Below are 17,743 nucleotides of genomic sequence, written 5' to 3' on the forward strand. Positions count from 1 at the left end.
TGGGAGCCTTAAGGAGGGGGCGGGCCCGGGGGCGGTGGCCCCAGGAGCGGTTGCCGCGGGCACCGGGTGGTGACGCGACCCGAGGGCGGAAGTGAGAAAGTTGCCAGCGTCCCGAGACAAGTTGGCGGAGCTGTGTGCGAGCGGCAGCGATGGGGGGTTCGGGCAGTCGCCTATCCAAGGAGCTGCTGGCCGAGTACCAGGTGCGCGAGACGCCGGTCCCCAGGGAGTTTGCGCGCGGCCTGCGCTCGGGAGAGGACAGTCCCCGAGCCGCGGCCGGGCGGGTGGGCGCGGCCTCTGGCCCCGGGCGGCCTGCTGACCCTCCTCTCTCGTTTTGTCTTCCAGGACTTGACGTTCCTGACCAAACAGGAGATCCTTCTGTAAGTGCTGTTTCGAACCTCACCTCCAGGATGCTCCCCGAACGGCTTCGGGAACGCGGGAGGCTCCGTCTTACTGATGGGCAAACCGAGGTCCCGCCAGCGGGAGGGGCAGGGGCCTGCATGAGGCCAGCAGCTGAGCCGGAACTGGAGGCCGGGGCCCCGGGCCCTCAGCTGTGCCCTCTTCCCGGCACGCCCTCCTGTCTCGCGCCGGCGGCCCCAGCAGAGCACCGCGGAGCAGCCTCCAGCCGGAGTTGGGTGCTCTTTGACCCCGCTCCCCTGGCTTCTGCAAAACGGAACTTCCTGCCCCAGTCCGGCCGAGACTGCTGTAGTTCTGGGCTGCTTTGTCTGCTGGAAAAGCCAGAGAAACCTTGGGGAGCCCTCTGGCTCCTCCTTTATCTGAATACTACCGTAACCGTTAACGCTTACTGAGCATTTCCCATGCTCTGCTGAAGGGTTGTCTACGTTTCCTTTGTAACCCTCACCAGGGAGGTATGGGGACAGTGAAACAGTCGGATGACTTGCCTAAGACGACATTCTTGAGTAAGAGGATTTGAACTGGGGCTGGAACCGCTTTCCTAGCCAGCTTTATGTGGCCGCACACCAGAGCAAGAAGGTTCCTAGGCTTCTCTTGGCAAAAAAGAATGCCAGTGGGAATGAGGTGGGGCCTAAGGGGGAGAAAGTTCAGGGTAGCTGCTTTGAGGAGCAGCGGGAGATTCCTGAAATGAAATGAGATTTCAATTTAGCTCTTTTTCACTTGCTCTTTAAGACCAATTTCTGGCCCCTTCCCGGACCTCTCCACACCTGGGAGAGTCTTGAATCAGGGCCAAGCACAGTGCCTGGGACACGGGGTCCCACAGTAAACCCGCAAGGATGGACTCTCAGACTCCCTTTACTGTCTTGTGATGTATCTTCTCTTGCCTTAGATGTCCTGAGGGCTTAGCTCCTCAGCTGGTTCCTGATGGGTATTCAAGGCCAGGAGGGGTATGTGATACACTTAGGGAAGCACACTAACAGGTTCTCTTCCTTCTGCCAGAGCCCACAAACGGTTCTGTGAGCTGCTTCCCCAGGAGCACCGGAGTGTGGAGGAGTCACTGCAGGCTCGAGTGTCCTTGGAGCAGATCCTCAGCCTTCCAGAACTCAAGGTGCCAGCCCCCCCAGCCTCCCTCTGCTACTCCTTCTGAGGTCACATGGTCACTGTTCTGCATTCCAGTCTTGTTTCACCCTAAGTTCCTGGGTGCTTTATCAAGGTCATCCGGGGGAGTTATATAGTAATAGAAGGATGTTTTGCACACTGGGATCCTCAGACATATTCTTGGAGGTTCAAAGTTGTGTCCTTTAAGGAGTTGAATTACCTGATTGAAGTTTGAGAAAGTCTATTCCAGAGGCTGATTGCCTCTCCATAGGGCTGCTGTGAAAATTTTTATGCAAAGGCCCTGGCCTATAACACAGTAATTGCTCGATTCAATATTTGTGTTTTAAAATAACCAGCTCATCTTGTTCTCTTTGCTTAGGATGCCTTCCTCTTCCTTACTTCTCTGCTCCTGGGCCTGCCTTTATTAGGTTAAGCTCTGATGCCCAGAAAGCCATTCCTGTCTCTTCCCCAGTGGGGTCATGGGTCCTCCTGACTTCTATACTGGCCCGAGTGGTGATGGTTCTCCCCTGAGAGGCTGAACCACTCCCTCCAGTTTCCTGGTGGCATTTGAATATGTGATTTGGGGTGCTTCGTGTGTGGCGTTCACAGAAGGCTTTCTTGCTTAGGCCAACCCCTTCAAGGAGCGAATCTGCAAGGTCTTCTCCACTTCCCCGAGCAGAGACAGCCTGAGCTTCGAGGACTTCTTGGACCTCCTCAGTGTGTTCAGTGACACAGCCACCCCAGACATCAAGTCCCACTATGCCTTCCGCATCTTTGGTAAGGAGCAGGGGGCCGGGTGGAACACCAGCCTCTCTGACGTGGTCTTTGTGGAGACGCCTGAGAGCTCAGGGAGTCACGAGCTCGGTGCTCATCCTGACCACCTCCTTTTGGGCTTTCCTGTGTCTGCTTTCTAGACTTTGATGATGATGGAACCTTGAACAGAGAAGACCTGAGCCAGCTCGTTAACTGCCTCACGGGAGAGAGCGAAGACACACGGCTCAGTGCTTCAGAGATGAAGCAGCTCATCGACAACGTGAGCAGTAGCGGCAGGTGGGCTGGGCTGGGGAGCAGGTGGGGAAGGCTTGGGCTTTGACCTTGAAGCTTCCCCTTTCCAGATCCTAGAGGAGTCCGACATAGATAGGGATGGGACCATCAACCTCTCCGAGTTCCAGCATGTCATCTCCCGCTCACCAGATTTTGCCAGGTATGACTGTGGTCTTCACCTGCTGCACCAGGTCTGGGATGTTATTTCTGGAGGTGGTCCCTGGGGTAGGAAAATGCCTCCTGTTCCTCTGAATATATTAGAAGGGGACTCACTTCTAGAGGGGACTCACTGCCCATTCCAAGGGGTCTTGGGGGAGGGGTAAACTTAGGGTTTAGTCCCTATCCCCCTCTTTCAGCAGAAAGCCCTAACACGCTCTTCTCGTTCAGTTCCTTTAAGATTGTCCTGTGACAGGAGCCACAGCATGTGTAGCAGCACCCTGTTGAAGAATGTCCACTGCTGAGCTGTGGTCATGGTTACCCCTGTGTTGTCAGCGCCGGCCAAGGTGGCCCAGCCTGGAGCTGGCACTGAGCAGTCTTGCCCGGGGCTGTGGAGGGCCCTCCACGTCAGGGCCTTTCCCCTTCTCACTGTCATCGCTCTATTTGTGTTTCTACTAATCAATAATAAAGGTTTAGAAGTTTTGAGCCTTTGTGCAACACTAGAATTACTGATGTGAAGGAGTGGACTTATATATATATGAGCCCCTCAAAGTAGGATTTGAAGGGGATGGCTGATGGCTCATATGGTGAAGAATCTGCCTGTAACGCAGGAGACCCAGGTTCAATCCTTGGATCAGGAAGATCCCCTGGAGTAGGAAATGGCAACCCACTCCAGTATTCTTGCCTGGAGAATCCCACGGCCAGAGGAGCCTGGTGGATTACGGCCATGGGATTGCAAAGATTTGGACACAACTGAGCGACTAAGCATGCAGGCAAAGGAGACAGCAGGAAGTCAGACTATCTGCCCATCCCACCCTCCCTTGTGAGGGGGTATGAAGAGGAGTGTGAGGGGTGGAACTCTTGTATCCTGATAGTGGTGGTGGGTACATGAACTTCTACATGTGTTAAAACTCACAGACCTGTGTACTAAAAGAAAAAAGGTCAGTTTCACTGTGTGATCATTTGAAACATAAAAATGCTTTTCAAGTCAAAACAAGAAAAGCCAAGACCTTTTCCCCTGTACCCCATCCCTGAACCGAACCAGGGGTGCAGAGTAAAGGGACTGAAGTAAACAAATCCTCTCCCCTACCCACTTTACAAACCTGGCTTGGGCTTCCCTGGTGGCTCAGTGGTAAAGAATCTGCCTGCCAATGCAGGAGACATGTGTTTGATCTCTGATCCTGGAAGATCCCACATGATGTGGAGCAACTAAGCCCATGCACACAGCACCTGAGCCCGTGCTCTAAAGCCCACATGCCACAACTACTGAAGCCCACGACCACGAGCCTTAGAGCCCACGCTCTGCAACAAGAGAAGTCACTGCACTGAGAAGCCCGCGTACCACATCTGGAGTAGCCCCCACTTGCCACAGCTAGAGAAAAGCCTGTACAGCAAGGAAGACCCAGTATAGCCAAAAATAAGAAAATAAAAAAGAACCTGGCTCCGCAGGGAGATGTGGTCAGCCAGGCTGGGCTGGTGTTAGCCCACTAGCACCTGAAAGACGCGGCCTAGAACCTCCCAGAACTCAGAGAACTGGACCAACCTCAAAAAGCAACAGTCCTTTAAGAGGAAGGGCCCAGGATTCAATTTCAATTCTTTAGATTTTATTAAAAAAAAAAAAAAAAAAGTAAAGTGCATTTTTATTAAAAAAAAATATATATAAAACCCACATAAACTCAACGGTCCCTGTGCTGGGCAGTTATCAGTGGTGCACGGGCTTAGTTGTCCCTTAAGAGTAGAGGTTGTAAGGTGTAGGATGAACTGGGGGCTGGGTTTGAAGGCCAGGGCAGGTGTGGGAAAAAGGGACATAGGTTTGTAGGCTGGAGGAAGGCAGGCAACAGTCTCTTCCTAGAATTCCAAGGGATGATGTTCATCGTCATAGACTCTTCTGGACTGGCGCTGCCCTGTTGCTCTAACGTGGCTGCAGCCTGATACAGGCTGGAAAAGTCCAGGAGGAGGTGGGCCTGAGCCCAGGGCCTCAGGAGGGCTGCGGGGCCAGTGTGGCCCTCTGGTCCCTGAGGTGACAGGATGATGGCTGCAAGGACGTGGCCAGCGGGGGAGGCTGGACCCCTTGGAGCCCAAGCTGGGCCTGTCTCTGCAGTGAGCAGGGGCAGCCTGTGACAGCAGGGGAAGGCGGAAGAGGCCAGCTGGTGCACCATTTCCAGCTCTGTCTCACACAGCCACTTTGGATGCATCCTTCCAATCTGGAAGCTGGGAGCTGGGCACTGGGCTGGCCACATGTGTGGCGTCATCTTGCCTCTCTTTTCCTGTTTCACATTTTCGACTGTTTTTAAACAAAGGGCTCAGTTCACTTAAGGAGCATCGGCTCACCTGGGCAGGCCCCCATCTTCAGCTAGGACCCACAGGGACATGGCCATCTGGGGTGGAGGATGGGGGGGCCTTGCTACTTGGCAGTGGGCTCTGTCGCTCCTGAGGGCTGGACACCACGGCTTCTTCCACGCGGAGGAGTAGAGGTCCAGCCAACTGGCTCTGAGCACTCGGGGCCCCCAGAGGGAGGCCGCCTCCAGAAGTCTGCTCTCACACTACCGAGTCCCGGATCTCAGAGCCCAGGCGGACCCGGGGCCGGGGGCATGCCGGAGACACCTCCACAAAGCTGTCCTGGACACTCAGTGGCCTCTTCTCTGACTCCGTGAAGACGCGGGACCTCTGGAAGCTGTCCAACAGGGCCTGGTAGCCTTGGTGGTCCAGCGGGGTGCTAGGGGGGCCCACGCCGTTGAGCGGCTGGGTCTCAGGCGGCAGCACCACTGGGCGGGTCTTGGGGTGCACACTGGCACACTCCCCCTGCTTCAGGAAGACCTTCATGCCGCCACGATGCCGGTAGAGAAAGAATAAGATGAGGAGCACCACGGCGAACACGAAGAGCACACACATCACCAGGAACTCCGTCCAGTACGACTTGTCCATGCGCCAGCTGGCCTTGCCACCCACTGGCGCGCTCACCCGAGACGTGTTGATGATGACGCTCCGGTCCTCATTGCCGGCCGCCTCATCCTCCACCACCTTTGGGCAGTAGCTGGCCTCCAGCTGCTGGATGCCTCCCTCCAGCGACCAGCACTGGAACAGCCCCAGCTCCTGCTGGCTGCCCACCAGCAGCAGGTCCCCGGTGGCCAGCACGCGGAAGGAGGCTGAGGCGTTGATGGGGGCCCCATTGTGCAGCCAGAACCGGGTTGCCAGGTTGGACAGGAGGGGGCAGGCCAAGGTGTTCACCGTGTGGGGCTGGAAATGAACCTGCTCACAGGGCTTCTCACCTGCAGGCAGAAGAGGCACAGTCCCCAGTCAAGGGGGCTGGCGTCTCTGCTTGCCCCAGGCTCACTCACCCACCTCCCTCCAGGCTGTGCACCTCGTGGCTATAACAGCAGCTTGGGGACTTTGGGGACTATGGGTCTCACTTGTCAGGACCCTACTTCCGGGGCCAGAGGGATGAGCAAGTGAGGAAAGGCATTTACTCCCATCAGTGGCTGGAGGAGCCTGCCAGGAAGACTTGGCCCTTGCCTTTCTGCCACCTTTTGGTGGGGACCTTACCCTTTGGTACAAACGCCCGGGTCTTGGAAGGGCTGCAGGCGTTCTTGGCACTGACCCCCTCGATGTCCTGGATCCATGGCCTGGGAACCAAAGAGAGTCTGGGATGGGCCAGGAAACCCCAACAGCCTGCCTCTGCCCCATCCTCCCCCGTGCAGCATGCACTGTCACACAGCCCTGCACACGTGGGCCTGGGGGAGGGCTCAGGGACCACCAGGACCAAGGCAGGGGTGAAAGGCAGGCGGCCTCCCTTCGCAATTCCCCAGCCCACAGGCTCTGTAGACAGAGCTGGCATCTCCTCTGTCTACATAGTATTTACTTCATATTAAAGTTGCTGTGATAATTCCTTAATCACAGAAGCAGAGTGAGTCCCTAGAGAACGTCTGGAAGGGCAGCCAAATCTGTACATATTAACATATATCTGTCTCTTTTAAAGCAAAGCACAGGCACTGATTTAATTTTGGAAAACACAGAACTCAACCAAGCACCAACTCAACTGAACATTACAAAAGTCACAATCAGAGGCTTCCCTGGTACTCCAATGGCTAAGAGTCCGAGCTCCCAATGCAGGGAGCCCAGGTTCCATCCCTGGTCAGGGTATTAGATCCCACATGCTGCAACTAAGACTCGGAACAACCAAATAAATACATAAGTATTAAAAACAAAACAAAACTTTATGGAGCTAAAATATAATTAAAAAAAATGCAATTACCCATTCAACAATAATGGTGGTATTTTTTAGAGTGTCCCTTCAGGTATACATATGTGTACATACACACACGTGATGTTTTAAAATATAAAACTGGAAACAGGTATGCCCTTGAGTGAAGTACAGACACTACAAATAGGATAGATCCAATTTTTAAAATGTATGTATTTGGGACTTCCCTCATACTCCAATGGTTAAGACCCTGAGCTTCCAATGCAGGGGGCCTGGGCTTGATCCCTGGTCTGGAAACTAGATCCCACATGTCACAACAAAGATCAAAGACCAGCTGCAGCCAAACAATCTTTTTTTTTTTTTTTTTTAGTTAAAAAAAAAAGTATTTTTGTTTATATTACACATATGTGGAAAAATCTGGGAGGATATATATTAAATCTAAGTCTCTCTAGGTTGTAAAATTTGGGTAGTTTTAATTTTGTTTGTGCTTATCTCTATTGTCTAAGTTTTCTTAGACAAAATAAGTTATTCTGAAAACAATTTTTAATTGGTTTGTTTTTGGCCACGCCACTTTCGGGATCTTAGTTTCCTGATCAGGGAATAAACCCTCGTCCCCTCCAGTGGAAGAGCAGAGTTCTAACCACTGGACCACCAGGAAGTCCCTTAATGGGTCTGTCTGTTAATGGATTGTTATGTAATTCACATTCTCCAGCAAATCTTTTCACAGCTATGACATTGTATACTAACTACCAAATCCTGTCCCTGCTTTACAGATGGGTAAGACAAACATAATTTACTGTCTGAATTACAACTCTTTTGAGAGTCAGGAAGGGAGCTGATTAATAATTATCCCCAGGGCTTCCCTGGTGGCTGGCTCAGTGGTGAAGAATCCACCTGCCGACGCAGGAGATATCGGCTTCAATCCCTGATCCAGGAACGTCTCACCCGCTGCGAAGCAACCTGTGCATCACAACTCCTGAGCCTGTGCTCTAGAGCCTGAGCTGTACTGAAGCCCACACTCGAGAGCCCGTGCTCCCCAGCAAGAGAAGCCACTGCAAGGAGAAGCCCGTGCACTGCATTTAGAGTAGCCCCCACTCGCCACAACTAGGGCAAAGCCTGCATAGCAACAAAGACCCAGCATAGTCAAAATAAATAAATATAATGATTAAAAAAAAAATGATGCCCAGACAGCTGACACAAATGAGGCTGTGTGGTGATTCCACAGAGGGTCTAAAGCAGAGACACTTGGAGGCGGGTGCACCAGGAGGGACAAGGGGAAGGGGCCCGAACGAGCTCTTACCTGATGGCCACCTCCGGTTGGTAGAGGCTGACGGATGCACACCTCCAGCCGCTCCAAGCGCAGTAGGGGTCCCGGGCCAGGAGGCAGTCCCTGCAGCTCTGGTACAGGCTGCAGTTGGCCACAGGCACCTTGACTACGCTCGAGTGTGAGGCAGCGTACAGCAATCCCTGCAAGAGACACGCAGCATGGGAGGCAAGCCCCGGCTCCCACAGCTACACCCGGCTCCAGTGCCCCAAAAAGCCACCTCCTGGGAGCCACTTCTCATGCACCTACCCCTCCCCCCACATTCCGACAGCTCCTGCTGGAGCCTGGATCTTTCCACCCGACTGGGGCAGGAGGGCGGGGCACCCCAAGCCCACTGCCCAGACTCCCCTCTCTGCTCACCCTGTCGGCGTCCAGTTGCAGGTTCTGCACGGGCTGTCCTGCCGGGAAGACCTGGAGCTCTTCGATGATGTGCACCGTGGTGCCCACGCTCACCGCCTTGTGCACCCAGCCGTCACCTGCGATAAGGACATTGCTCAGGCCCTGTGGAGAGCCTGCCGCCCGTGCCCCCTCGACCCCCAGCCCGCCTGCAGTGGGCACGCACCAGTGCCCAGGAAGAGGACGTCGTAGGTGCGGTTCAGGGCCGGCACGCGGTGGACAGTCACGTGCTGGTAGCGGGCCTTGGGCTGCAGCAGCAACATGCGGCCGCGGACCTGTCCGTCCATCAGGAAGTGGTCCTTGAGGAAGTTCAGCACGCGGTCGGGGAGCTGCAGTGACGAGTTGATCTTCCTCTCCCGGGCACTATTGGTGATGCACTGAAGGAGAAGGCGTTGGTTTGAGATGGGCGGCATTGGGGTAGCCAGCAGGATGGGTGTTCTACGGATCCCGCTGGGATTGCCAAGCCCTGCCTCCCCAGTGGACAGCAGGGACTCCCCCACCCTCAGAAGCCAGGCCACAGCATGGCTCTCCAGTTCTGTGGAGCCAACACGCTTCTCTGCAGGTCTAAGGCTGTGGGGCCATGGGCCCTGGCTGCCAGGGTTTCCCCCATCTCTGCCCACCAACCACCTCTCCTTCCTGCCCATCCTTCCCCCACCCCCTCCCCTGGGCATGACCGCACTTTCTGCTCCTGTAGCATCCTTTCAGCAGGAAGTGAGCGAGTTCCCTTCTCAAGAAGCCCTGGCTGAGCAAGGTGTGCTAGCGTAGGGGCCACAAGGGCGGCTGCAGTTAGTCTGCCATATCGCCAGAGGCTTCCTGGGCTTCCCTGATAGCTCAGGTGTTCAAGAATCCGCCTGCAATGCAGGAGACCCCAGTTCAAGTCCTTGGGTCAGGAAGATCGCCTGGAAGAGGGCATGGCAACCCACTCTAGTATTCTTGCCTGGAGAATCCCCATGGACAGAGGAGTCTGGCGGGCTACAGTCCATGGGGTCACAAAGAGTCGGACATGACTGAGCGACGGCACAAGGGTTCCTAATTCTCTCTGCCCAGGGGCATTCTCTGTAGCAGCTCCAGGAATTAACATCACAGAGTGACCCTCAATCACTGAGGCCCAGCAGTTGGTAACAAACACCCCAGTGGACCAACGCTGAGATGTACTCCACATAGCCTCCCAGGGCCCCGGGGCCTCAGCTCCAGGCACCCACAGCAGCAGCAGCGTGGCGACCCCCACTTTCTTGGCTCCACCTCTCCCTCCACAATCCTGTCCCCTCTTTGCTGCTTCCGGGGAGTAGCTCCCCTAGAAACTGCCAGCACCCATATCCTTGTCTCAAGGTCTGCTTTGTGAGAAGCCCATGAGGCTGGAGGGAAAGAAGAGAGGACCATTTGCCCATGGCCAGCCACTCAACAAGGAGCTCACGGTGGAGTGGGAGAGAGGCATGCTGCAGGCAGCGCTCTGATGGGACCACCCTGCCCAGCCCAGTCATCCTGATGTCCACGGTCACGTCGAACTTGCAAAGACAAGCAGCCCTGGGTTCTGCCCCCACTTTCAAGATGAGACAACAGGCTTAGAGAAAGCAAGCAAGCCCAGCATGGGGTGTGGACGGGTCCTCCCAGCACGCTGCCCTGCAGCAGGGAGCAGCACTCACCGCGCCCGGCCGGGGCGAGGGTACTGGGTGGGTCACTGTGTACCACTGCTGCGTCTCGCGGTTCACCTCCTTGTAGAAGCCGTTGAAGGTGGACTGCACGTCCTTCATGGTGAAGACACAGACGGCAGAGCCCTCCGTGGTCCCCCCGCTCCTACCGAGGAAGTTGGCTGAATGAGCCCCAGGAACCTTGGGGTTCACAGTGAGGCCAGCCACGCACCCCTCACCCGGCCTGTTCCCAGCTAGGTCCCGGGGGGCGCACCACTGGGATGTGAAGACCCCGTAGAAGAGGGTGTCCGGCCAGTCCTCGGGGCGGGGCGTCAGCGTGAACATGTCCTGTAGCACGTTGAACGGGAAGCCGTCGTCAGGCCGCAGGCACAGCAGCTGTGCCTTCAGGAAAGACGTCCAGCGCTGCTGCAGGACGCGCCCGCCCCCTTCGTCGCCCTGCATGAGGGAGAGAGGGGCTGGGCTCAGGGACAGCACCTCGCTTCCCCTCCCCAGCAATGGCTGAGACAGACACCAGGAAGGGCCCGACAGACACACCACCAGGCCTGAGCTCATCTCAAATCAAGAAGACAGGGGACTTCCCTGGTGGTCCAGTGGTTAAGACCCTATGCTTCCAGTGCAGGGGACGCTAGTTCAATCCCTGATCAGGGAACTAAGATCCCACATGTTGCATCCCATGGCCAATATATGTGTGTGTTTATGTGTATATATACATAGAGAGAGAGAGAGAGCACGCCTCCGGCTAGATCTAAATTTCACATAAACAATAAATTAAAAAAAAAAAAAGACTTGAAGTGGCAGCCTTCAGTCCCCCCTTGCCAGAAGGCTGGCTAGGTAAATGACAGTGCTTCCCTAACTGCAAGGAGCCAGAAAAAAGGATGAAGGGAAGTCTGTCTACAAACATGAAAAGATGTCACGATTTACTGCTGAGCAGAAAGGGAGGCTAAAGAGTTGCATTACAGTGTCTCTTTGTTTGCACATGGTTTTACACAATACAAATATGTAAGTCGTTACTCATGGGCAAAAGAATAAAGATTAGCAAGGAACATTCTAAATTGTTAACAGTGGTCTCTTCTTGTGGAAGGATGAGATTTTAACACCGACAGTCACCATCTAGTGGTTGCTCAGCACATTTCCACCCACCCTACATGCTGAACAGAGGCGGGAACTGAAACAGATTTCTCAGCAAGGAAATTGCCCAAGATCGCACGACCTGCAGGGTTTGAACCCAGGCAGCTGGGCTCCAGCGTCGACACTCTTAATCACCATACCAAGCTGCCTCTTTATCTTGTGACTTTTGTGTGTACTTTGCTATATTTTCACATTTCTTTTAAATAAGAAAAAAACAGACATTTTAACTTAGAAGAAGAGAAGACTTCTCTGGTGGTCCAGTGGTTATGAATCTGCCAGCCAATGTAAGGGACACGGATTTGATCCCTGGTCCAGGAAGGTCCCACATGTCGCAGGGCAACTAAGCCCGTGCGCCACAACTACTGAGCTGCACGTTCAGCCTGGGCTCCGCAACAAGAGAAGCCACCGCAGTGAGAAGCCCGTGCACCTCAACTAGAGAAAAAGCTCCCGCTCAGCACAACTAGAGAAGAGCCCGGGAAGCAGTGAAGATGTAGCTCAGCCAAAAATTGATGTAGCTCAGAAAAAAAGAGAAATGCCAGTAGCCAAGCTGTTCCTTCTGGAGGACAGGAGAAGGCCACAGACGTGGGGCTTCTGGGGTGGCCCAGCCCCCTCACCTTGCAGATACGGGCAATGCGGGACACCATGGTGTTCTCAAAGAATTCCAACTCCTGGCCAATCTCTCTGAAGAAGAAGTAGATCTTGTCATCGTCCCCTTCCGAGCTGCCCAGGCTCTCGGGAATGTAGGCTGAGGCCATAAACGCTGGGTCTGTGGGGGGGCCGGTGGGGAGCACCATCAGCCCAGAGATCCCAGACAGGCGAGACTCTGCTCTCTGGCCCTGCTGGGGGGACAGGGCCCCCTCCCTGGGGCCTGGGGACTGCCCACTCGATGGGCAGCGGGAGGATTTCACCTTGCAGCCAGTTGAGGGAGGTCTCAGTCTTGATGGGGCGGAGGCTTTGGCTCCTGGAGATGGTCGGGTCACTCCCCTGGAAGCTGCTGACTGTTCCTGTGTACAGCTCGCCATCTGCCAAGAGAACATTTCCCATGGGAATGGGCCCTGGGCACAGCCCCTTCCCGCTCAGGGCCCACAGTGACCTGAGTGTGGCCCTTCTTGCTTGAGGAGAACAGAGGAGGGAATAAGAACTAAGAAGAGCCAAACTGAAAGCTGCCTGGGGTTGCTGCACCCCTGGGAACCAGCACGGCACCAACGACCCAGGCCCCCCTGCCTGCCCCGCCCCCCACTCACCGACCACCAGGGCCGTGGACTTGAAATTGGGGTCAAAAGGACAACGGCCCTTGCCATCTTCCAGGAGGATGTTCCCCCGCTTGTCCTGTGCGAGTGTGAAGTTCTCCACGTCCTGCAGGGGAGCAGAGCAGGGAGGTCAGGGCCGCACCGGGGAGTGAGTGAGCTTGGCGGAAGAGCAGGGAGGTGTCCAGAGCGAGGGCAGTGGTCCGAGGGCCTCCTCCCGATCCTGGCCCCTGGGGCACAGTCCCCGCAGCGCCTCGCCATGACCCCTCACGGTGGCTGGCCCACGGGGCAGAGAAGAGCCTCAGAAAGGCGACGTGAGCCAGGAAAGGACAGTGATGTGGTTCAAACCCAGAAACGTCTGACTCGGAACCTGGCTGCTCCGACTCACGCCCTGAAAATGCCACCCTCCGCAAAGTTGTGCAAAGGGCAGAAACACAAGGGCGTGCGTGTGATGAGGAGGGTGGATGAGGTGGGCTGGCCGGGACCAAGCGAGAGCTGGAGGAAGTGAGAGGGTGTGATCGTGGGTCAGCCAGGATCTTGTGCCCAGGGAACCCTATAGGTCCGTCCTCTCCCCGCACCCTGCAGGGAGACCCGCCCATCAGGGCTGGGGCAGGGTCCCCAGGCTCTCAGGGCCCTTGACCTCCCAGAAGCCTCCCACCAGGGCCCTGCCCTTCACCGGGGGTCGGTGCTACAGACCAGTTCCCTGGGGGCAGAAAGAGGGCTACTTCCTGGGCCAGCCCGGGGCCGGCCCGGGGTGCAGAAGGGCACTCACAATGTAGGTGCACGCAGGGCTGAAGGCCTCCGTGCCGCATGCGATCAGGTGGCTGCTGTTGAGTGGCAGGAGAATCTTGATGTAGTTTTGACAGTCCCGCTGGAGGAAGGAGGAGGATGTAAGGCACAGACAAGCCACCAGGGGGGGCCGCTGAGTGCCCCCCACCAGACCCAAGGGGCAGTGCCTCCTGGAGCAGAGGAGACGGAGGACCGTGCCCATGTGTGCGCGTGTGTGTGTAGGAGGGGACCTTGGGCTCAGCTAGCTCTGTGACTAGGAAACTTCACTTCAGTCTGGGGTGAAGGCACAAAGCATCTCCCTTTTGAGCTGTCTTATCCCAACCTGGTGAGGAAGTTGAGCCCAGAACAGGAAGAAACACACAGCCCTGAACCCTGGACTCCAGACTTGCGGATTGCCTCTGAGAGGGTGTCCTAACAGGCATCTCCTGAGCCTCTGACTGTTCCCCCAAAACTCCCTCCTCTGGGGTCTCCCCGCTTTCAGAGACGCCAACTCCATCTTCTCAGGCCCCAAACCTCACAGCATCCTCGACTCCCCTCTTATACCACCCCCACCCTGGTTCTCCCATCAGGAAATCCTGGTGGCTCCATCTTCAAGATACATCCAGGATCTGACCGAGACTTCTCGCTCCCTTTGTTGGTCCAACCCTGGTCCGGGCCACCATCCCCTTTCACCCCTCACTGGTCTCCCTCTATCCTTGCCCCCAGGAGCCCGCTCCCCACCACGGTGGTTAGAGCAACTTTCTGAAAACCCACACTAGACCACGCCACTGCTCTGCTCAGCCTGCCAGTGGTTCCCCAAATACCTCACTCAGAGTGACATCCACAGTCCTGTTCTTTCTCCACATCAAACCCCTCACCCCTGCTCCTAATCTTGGCTCAAATATCACTTTCTAAAGGAAGTGTAACCTGACCACCCTTAAAACAAGACTGATTTCTTCTTTTTCACAATGATATAATAATCAGGAGATCAAACCAGTCAATCCTAAAGGAAATCAACCCTGAATATTCACTGAAAGGACTGATGCTGAAGCTCCAATACTTTGGTCACCTGATGTGATGAGTCAATTCGCTGGAAAAGACCCCGATGCTAGGAAAGACTGAGGGCAAGAGGAGAAGGGGGCGACAGAGGATGAGATGGTTGGATGTTATCACTGTCTCAGTGGACATGAATTTGAGGAAACTCAGGGAGACAGTGATGGACAGAGAAGCCTGGTGTGCAGCAGTTCATAGGGTTGCAAAGAGTCGGACACAACTTTGTGATTCAACAACAATAACAACAACGATAATAACCAGTGTCTCAAAGCACCCAGGCACAGAGTAAGTACTTAACACATTTCTTCTGAATAAAAGAAATCAAAAGCAGTCAGGGCTTGAACCTGTGTCTTAAAAAAAAAAATCTGGTGTGTATGTGTGGCGGGGGTGGGTCATGCCACTTGGCTTATGGGATTTTACTTACCCGACCAGGGATTAGGAGTCCTAACCACTGGACCCCATGAAATTCCCTGAACTTGTGTCTTGACCCCAAGACTGGTGTCTTTTGCCTTCACCTTAGCTGCCCCCCACTGCACTCAGGACCAGGAGGCCTCTGGGAATGGTGGGGAGTCTTCCCAAAGAACTCTGGGCTGACCGGTCCCCACTCATTGGTCTGGCCAAAACCAAGCTGGGGTATGTCAGGCCTGCCACCTCAAGCACCATCCTCAAAGGGACAGACTCCCACCCTCACCCAATCACTGCTCCTGCTGGAAGCTGACCTCTGTTTGGCCCTTATCATATGTATTAGCTCACTGAATCCTCGTGGTAAGTCCAGTGAAACATCCATCCTTGCTCCCATTTTACTAAGGCTTGGAGAGGCAAATCCATTTGTCCGAGGTCACAGAGATAGTAAGTACAGGGTCGAGACACAAACCCGGGTCTGGCCATCTCAGAAGCCCATGTCCTTTCCACCACAGCTGGCAGCATCTGCTCCCACCTCCGGCCTCCATCCTGGGCCCCAGACCTACCACCTCCAGCCCTCCTTCAGCCCAGGTCACCTCCAGGTGCTGGCTCACCTCTGGGTTTTTGCCCTTGAAACTGCACTGCTTCTTTCTCTCTGCATCTGCGCGCCACAGCAGCTGGGGAACCAGAAAGGGAAAGGTTAGTGTGCACCTAGGAGCAGAGGCTCCGCCTCCCGTTTCTTCACCCCTCCCCCAGGGAGCAGAGGCTCCGCCTCCCGTTTCTTCACCCCTCCCCCATTTGCATCATCCTGGGGCCCAAAAGTTCCACCCCCCACCCACCCACCCACCGGCACCCTCCACCCAGCCTAGCCCTGAGCATCATCTGACCTCCTGGTACTCCCCGCCTGGCAGGAAGCTGACGCTGCTGTTGAGTGCCAAGAGGGTCTCTCGAGCACCCACGTACACAGTCCTGCCATCCTTGCTCAGCAGGAAGGATGTGTAGTTGAAGATGTTTTCAGCTTCAAATCTGAGGAATGGTCGCTTTTCAGAGTCTGGAGAGAGGATGATGGACATTACCTGGGGGCCACTCCTCCCCTGAGAACGCTCTTACACCAACCTCTAGAACAGACTGCTGCGGTTGAAGGTAGATCAGCAAGGCAGTGGGTGCATAGGGCTGAGGACCGGCAGTCAGATTTAAGGGAAGCAGCACTCCCGGATTCTCAAACATTATGTACGAAACAAACGCACAATGATGAACGTCAAAGAACATTAGTCACAGCACCATTCATGTTAATGAAAGACTGAAATCACCTCAAATCCAACCACAGGGGGCTGGGTGAAAATAAATCTCAACACTTTCTATGCCGGAATACTATGCAGCTGGTAAAATGCTGTTGTATTAGCAACTCCGGACAAACAAGCAAAGTTATCTAAGAAAGGCATGGTCAAAATATTAAGTGAACTGAAATAGAAAGTGATGGATTTTGAGCATCTAACAGAAATGGAAGAAACGAAAGTCTCTTTAACATTCTCCTTTGAGTGCCATTAGACCCAAAGAGAAGGACTTGTAAGCACAGCCCACTCCCGTGGGCAGCAGCGATCATGAGTCACAGAGGAATGCAAACACGGGGAGCCAGTCTTCAGGTCTCAGCACTGCTTCGTGTCACTCACGGGCGATTTATGGTTATTAAACAGAATGTAAATGCTAATAACCTTGACCTCAGAAACTTGAATGTACATCAGACAAGCGCTGTGATGCTGGGGGGTGAAAGGAAATCAAGGAAAATGCCATCTCCATATCTTCCTCTGAGAGGAAGGGCCTCTGAGAATAAGGGCCACAAGAGACTATGGTTTGTAGAACAAGAACTTGAGGCTTAAGCATATTACTTACATTTTAAATTGCAAAGGTAACCAAATACAGAGGCAGACAATGCTTGGAGGAAGTAGGGAAGGGTGATGGAAGTGATGGAAACCTTTACTTTTCTTAGGGGCAAGTCAGTAAATCCAATAAACCAAGCAATCGTGGAGTAAACATTTTATTTAAGTGGAGGGAACCACTCTGTAACAAGAAGTCTAAATGATTAAAATTGCCCCTTTTACCCAGGCCTGCGGCTGGGGAAGACTGAGGCAATTACTGCTTTTCACAATAAGTCTTTCTATGCTTAAAAAAAAAAAACAAAACACTATGTGCATGTATATATCATATAAATTTCAAGTATCTTTCATTGTTGTAGAATATGTAATAACAAGGAAAGATACTAGTTATCTACTATTAAATGAAAATGAAAAAACACTATGCATAGTTAGATTCTATTTTTTTGTGGGAAAAACATAAACATGGAAAAAAAAAAGTCAAGAAGGATGAATCACAAAATACTGAAAAGTGGTATCCTGGTAGAATTCTAGGTAATTTTTTTCCCTTTGCATTTGTTATCATTTTTTTGATTATACAGGTTACACTTGTGCAATGCTAAAGAAATAAATTAGAAGGAAAGGAAGAAGATAAACACACACATCTATCCACCAGGGTACCGCCTGTGCTCTCAGTGACTGGTGGATTTGGAGGGAAATCATTTAAAAAATTCTAAGCAGCTGATAAGAAAAGAAAAACAAGCAAAAAGCAGCCACCGTGCCCAACCCCAAGCATCTCGTAACTGACCAGTCAACTGCAATCACTCTAACAGTTTCATGAAGCTGAGGAAGCAAAAAAAAAAAAGGCACCATGCCAACGAAGCAGTTGTGAAGACAGCTTCATGTGTGTTTACAGGGTGAGCATTTTTACATACCCCCAGCCTGGTTCCACAAAGCGCAAGGAAACATGAAGAAAAGAAGGTAGTGAAATATAAATGCTAAAAATCAGGAGCGGA

At 53.7% G+C, this 17,743-nt stretch overlaps 2 protein-coding genes across 3 annotated transcripts in view; one reads left to right on the plus strand and one right to left on the minus strand.

The window, feature by feature from the left end:
- Position 1: 1 nt before the first annotated feature.
- On the plus strand, positions 2–3,195 carry CIB1 (calcium and integrin binding 1). Its single transcript, XM_006058230.3, has 7 exons — positions 2–200; positions 343–377; positions 1,411–1,519; positions 2,136–2,286; positions 2,424–2,542; positions 2,625–2,713; positions 2,941–3,195. The coding sequence occupies exons 1-7, from the start codon at positions 150–152 to the stop codon at positions 2,960–2,962; spliced, it is 576 nt and encodes a 191-aa protein (XP_006058292.1). The 5' UTR covers positions 2–149; the 3' UTR covers positions 2,963–3,195.
- A 1,137-nt stretch (positions 3,196–4,332) lies between these two features.
- The window catches only part of SEMA4B (semaphorin 4B), a 48,380-nt gene continuing 34,969 nt past the window's right edge, over positions 4,333–17,743 (minus strand). For both annotated transcript variants that reach the window (XM_044933224.1, XM_044933225.1), the window contains exons 3-15: positions 15,765–15,928; positions 15,492–15,554; positions 13,427–13,525; positions 12,652–12,763; positions 12,316–12,429; positions 12,022–12,173; positions 10,533–10,714; positions 10,274–10,424; positions 8,797–9,007; positions 8,595–8,710; positions 8,211–8,377; positions 6,253–6,332; positions 4,333–5,978 (exon numbers count right to left, since the gene is read on the minus strand). In XM_044933224.1, coding sequence (XP_044789159.1) covers positions 5,248–5,978; positions 6,253–6,332; positions 8,211–8,377; positions 8,595–8,710; positions 8,797–9,007; positions 10,274–10,424; positions 10,533–10,714; positions 12,022–12,173; positions 12,316–12,429; positions 12,652–12,763; positions 13,427–13,525; positions 15,492–15,554; positions 15,765–15,928 — 2,342 coding nt within the window. In that variant the 3' untranslated portion in view covers positions 4,333–5,247. The remainder of the gene's footprint in view (positions 5,979–6,252; positions 6,333–8,210; positions 8,378–8,594; positions 8,711–8,796; positions 9,008–10,273; positions 10,425–10,532; positions 10,715–12,021; positions 12,174–12,315; positions 12,430–12,651; positions 12,764–13,426; positions 13,526–15,491; positions 15,555–15,764; positions 15,929–17,743) is intronic.

The sequence above is a fragment of the Bubalus bubalis genome, chromosome 20 (assembly GCF_019923935.1).
Source record: "Bubalus bubalis isolate 160015118507 breed Murrah chromosome 20, NDDB_SH_1, whole genome shotgun sequence".
Taxonomy (NCBI): domain Eukaryota; kingdom Metazoa; phylum Chordata; class Mammalia; order Artiodactyla; family Bovidae; genus Bubalus; species Bubalus bubalis.

Bases quoted from the DNA above. Each gene is read 5' to 3' on its own strand.
- CIB1 (XM_006058230.3), top strand. From the start codon at position 150: ATGGGGGGTTCGGGCAGTCGCCTATCCAAGGAGCTGCTGGCCGAGTAC. The intron at 2,287-2,423 runs GTAAGGAGCAGG...TCTGCTTTCTAG, and splicing joins CTATGCCTTCCGCATCTTTG to ACTTTGATGATGATGGAACC. The intron at 2,543-2,624 runs GTGAGCAGTAGC...TCCCCTTTCCAG, and splicing joins TGAAGCAGCTCATCGACAAC to ATCCTAGAGGAGTCCGACAT.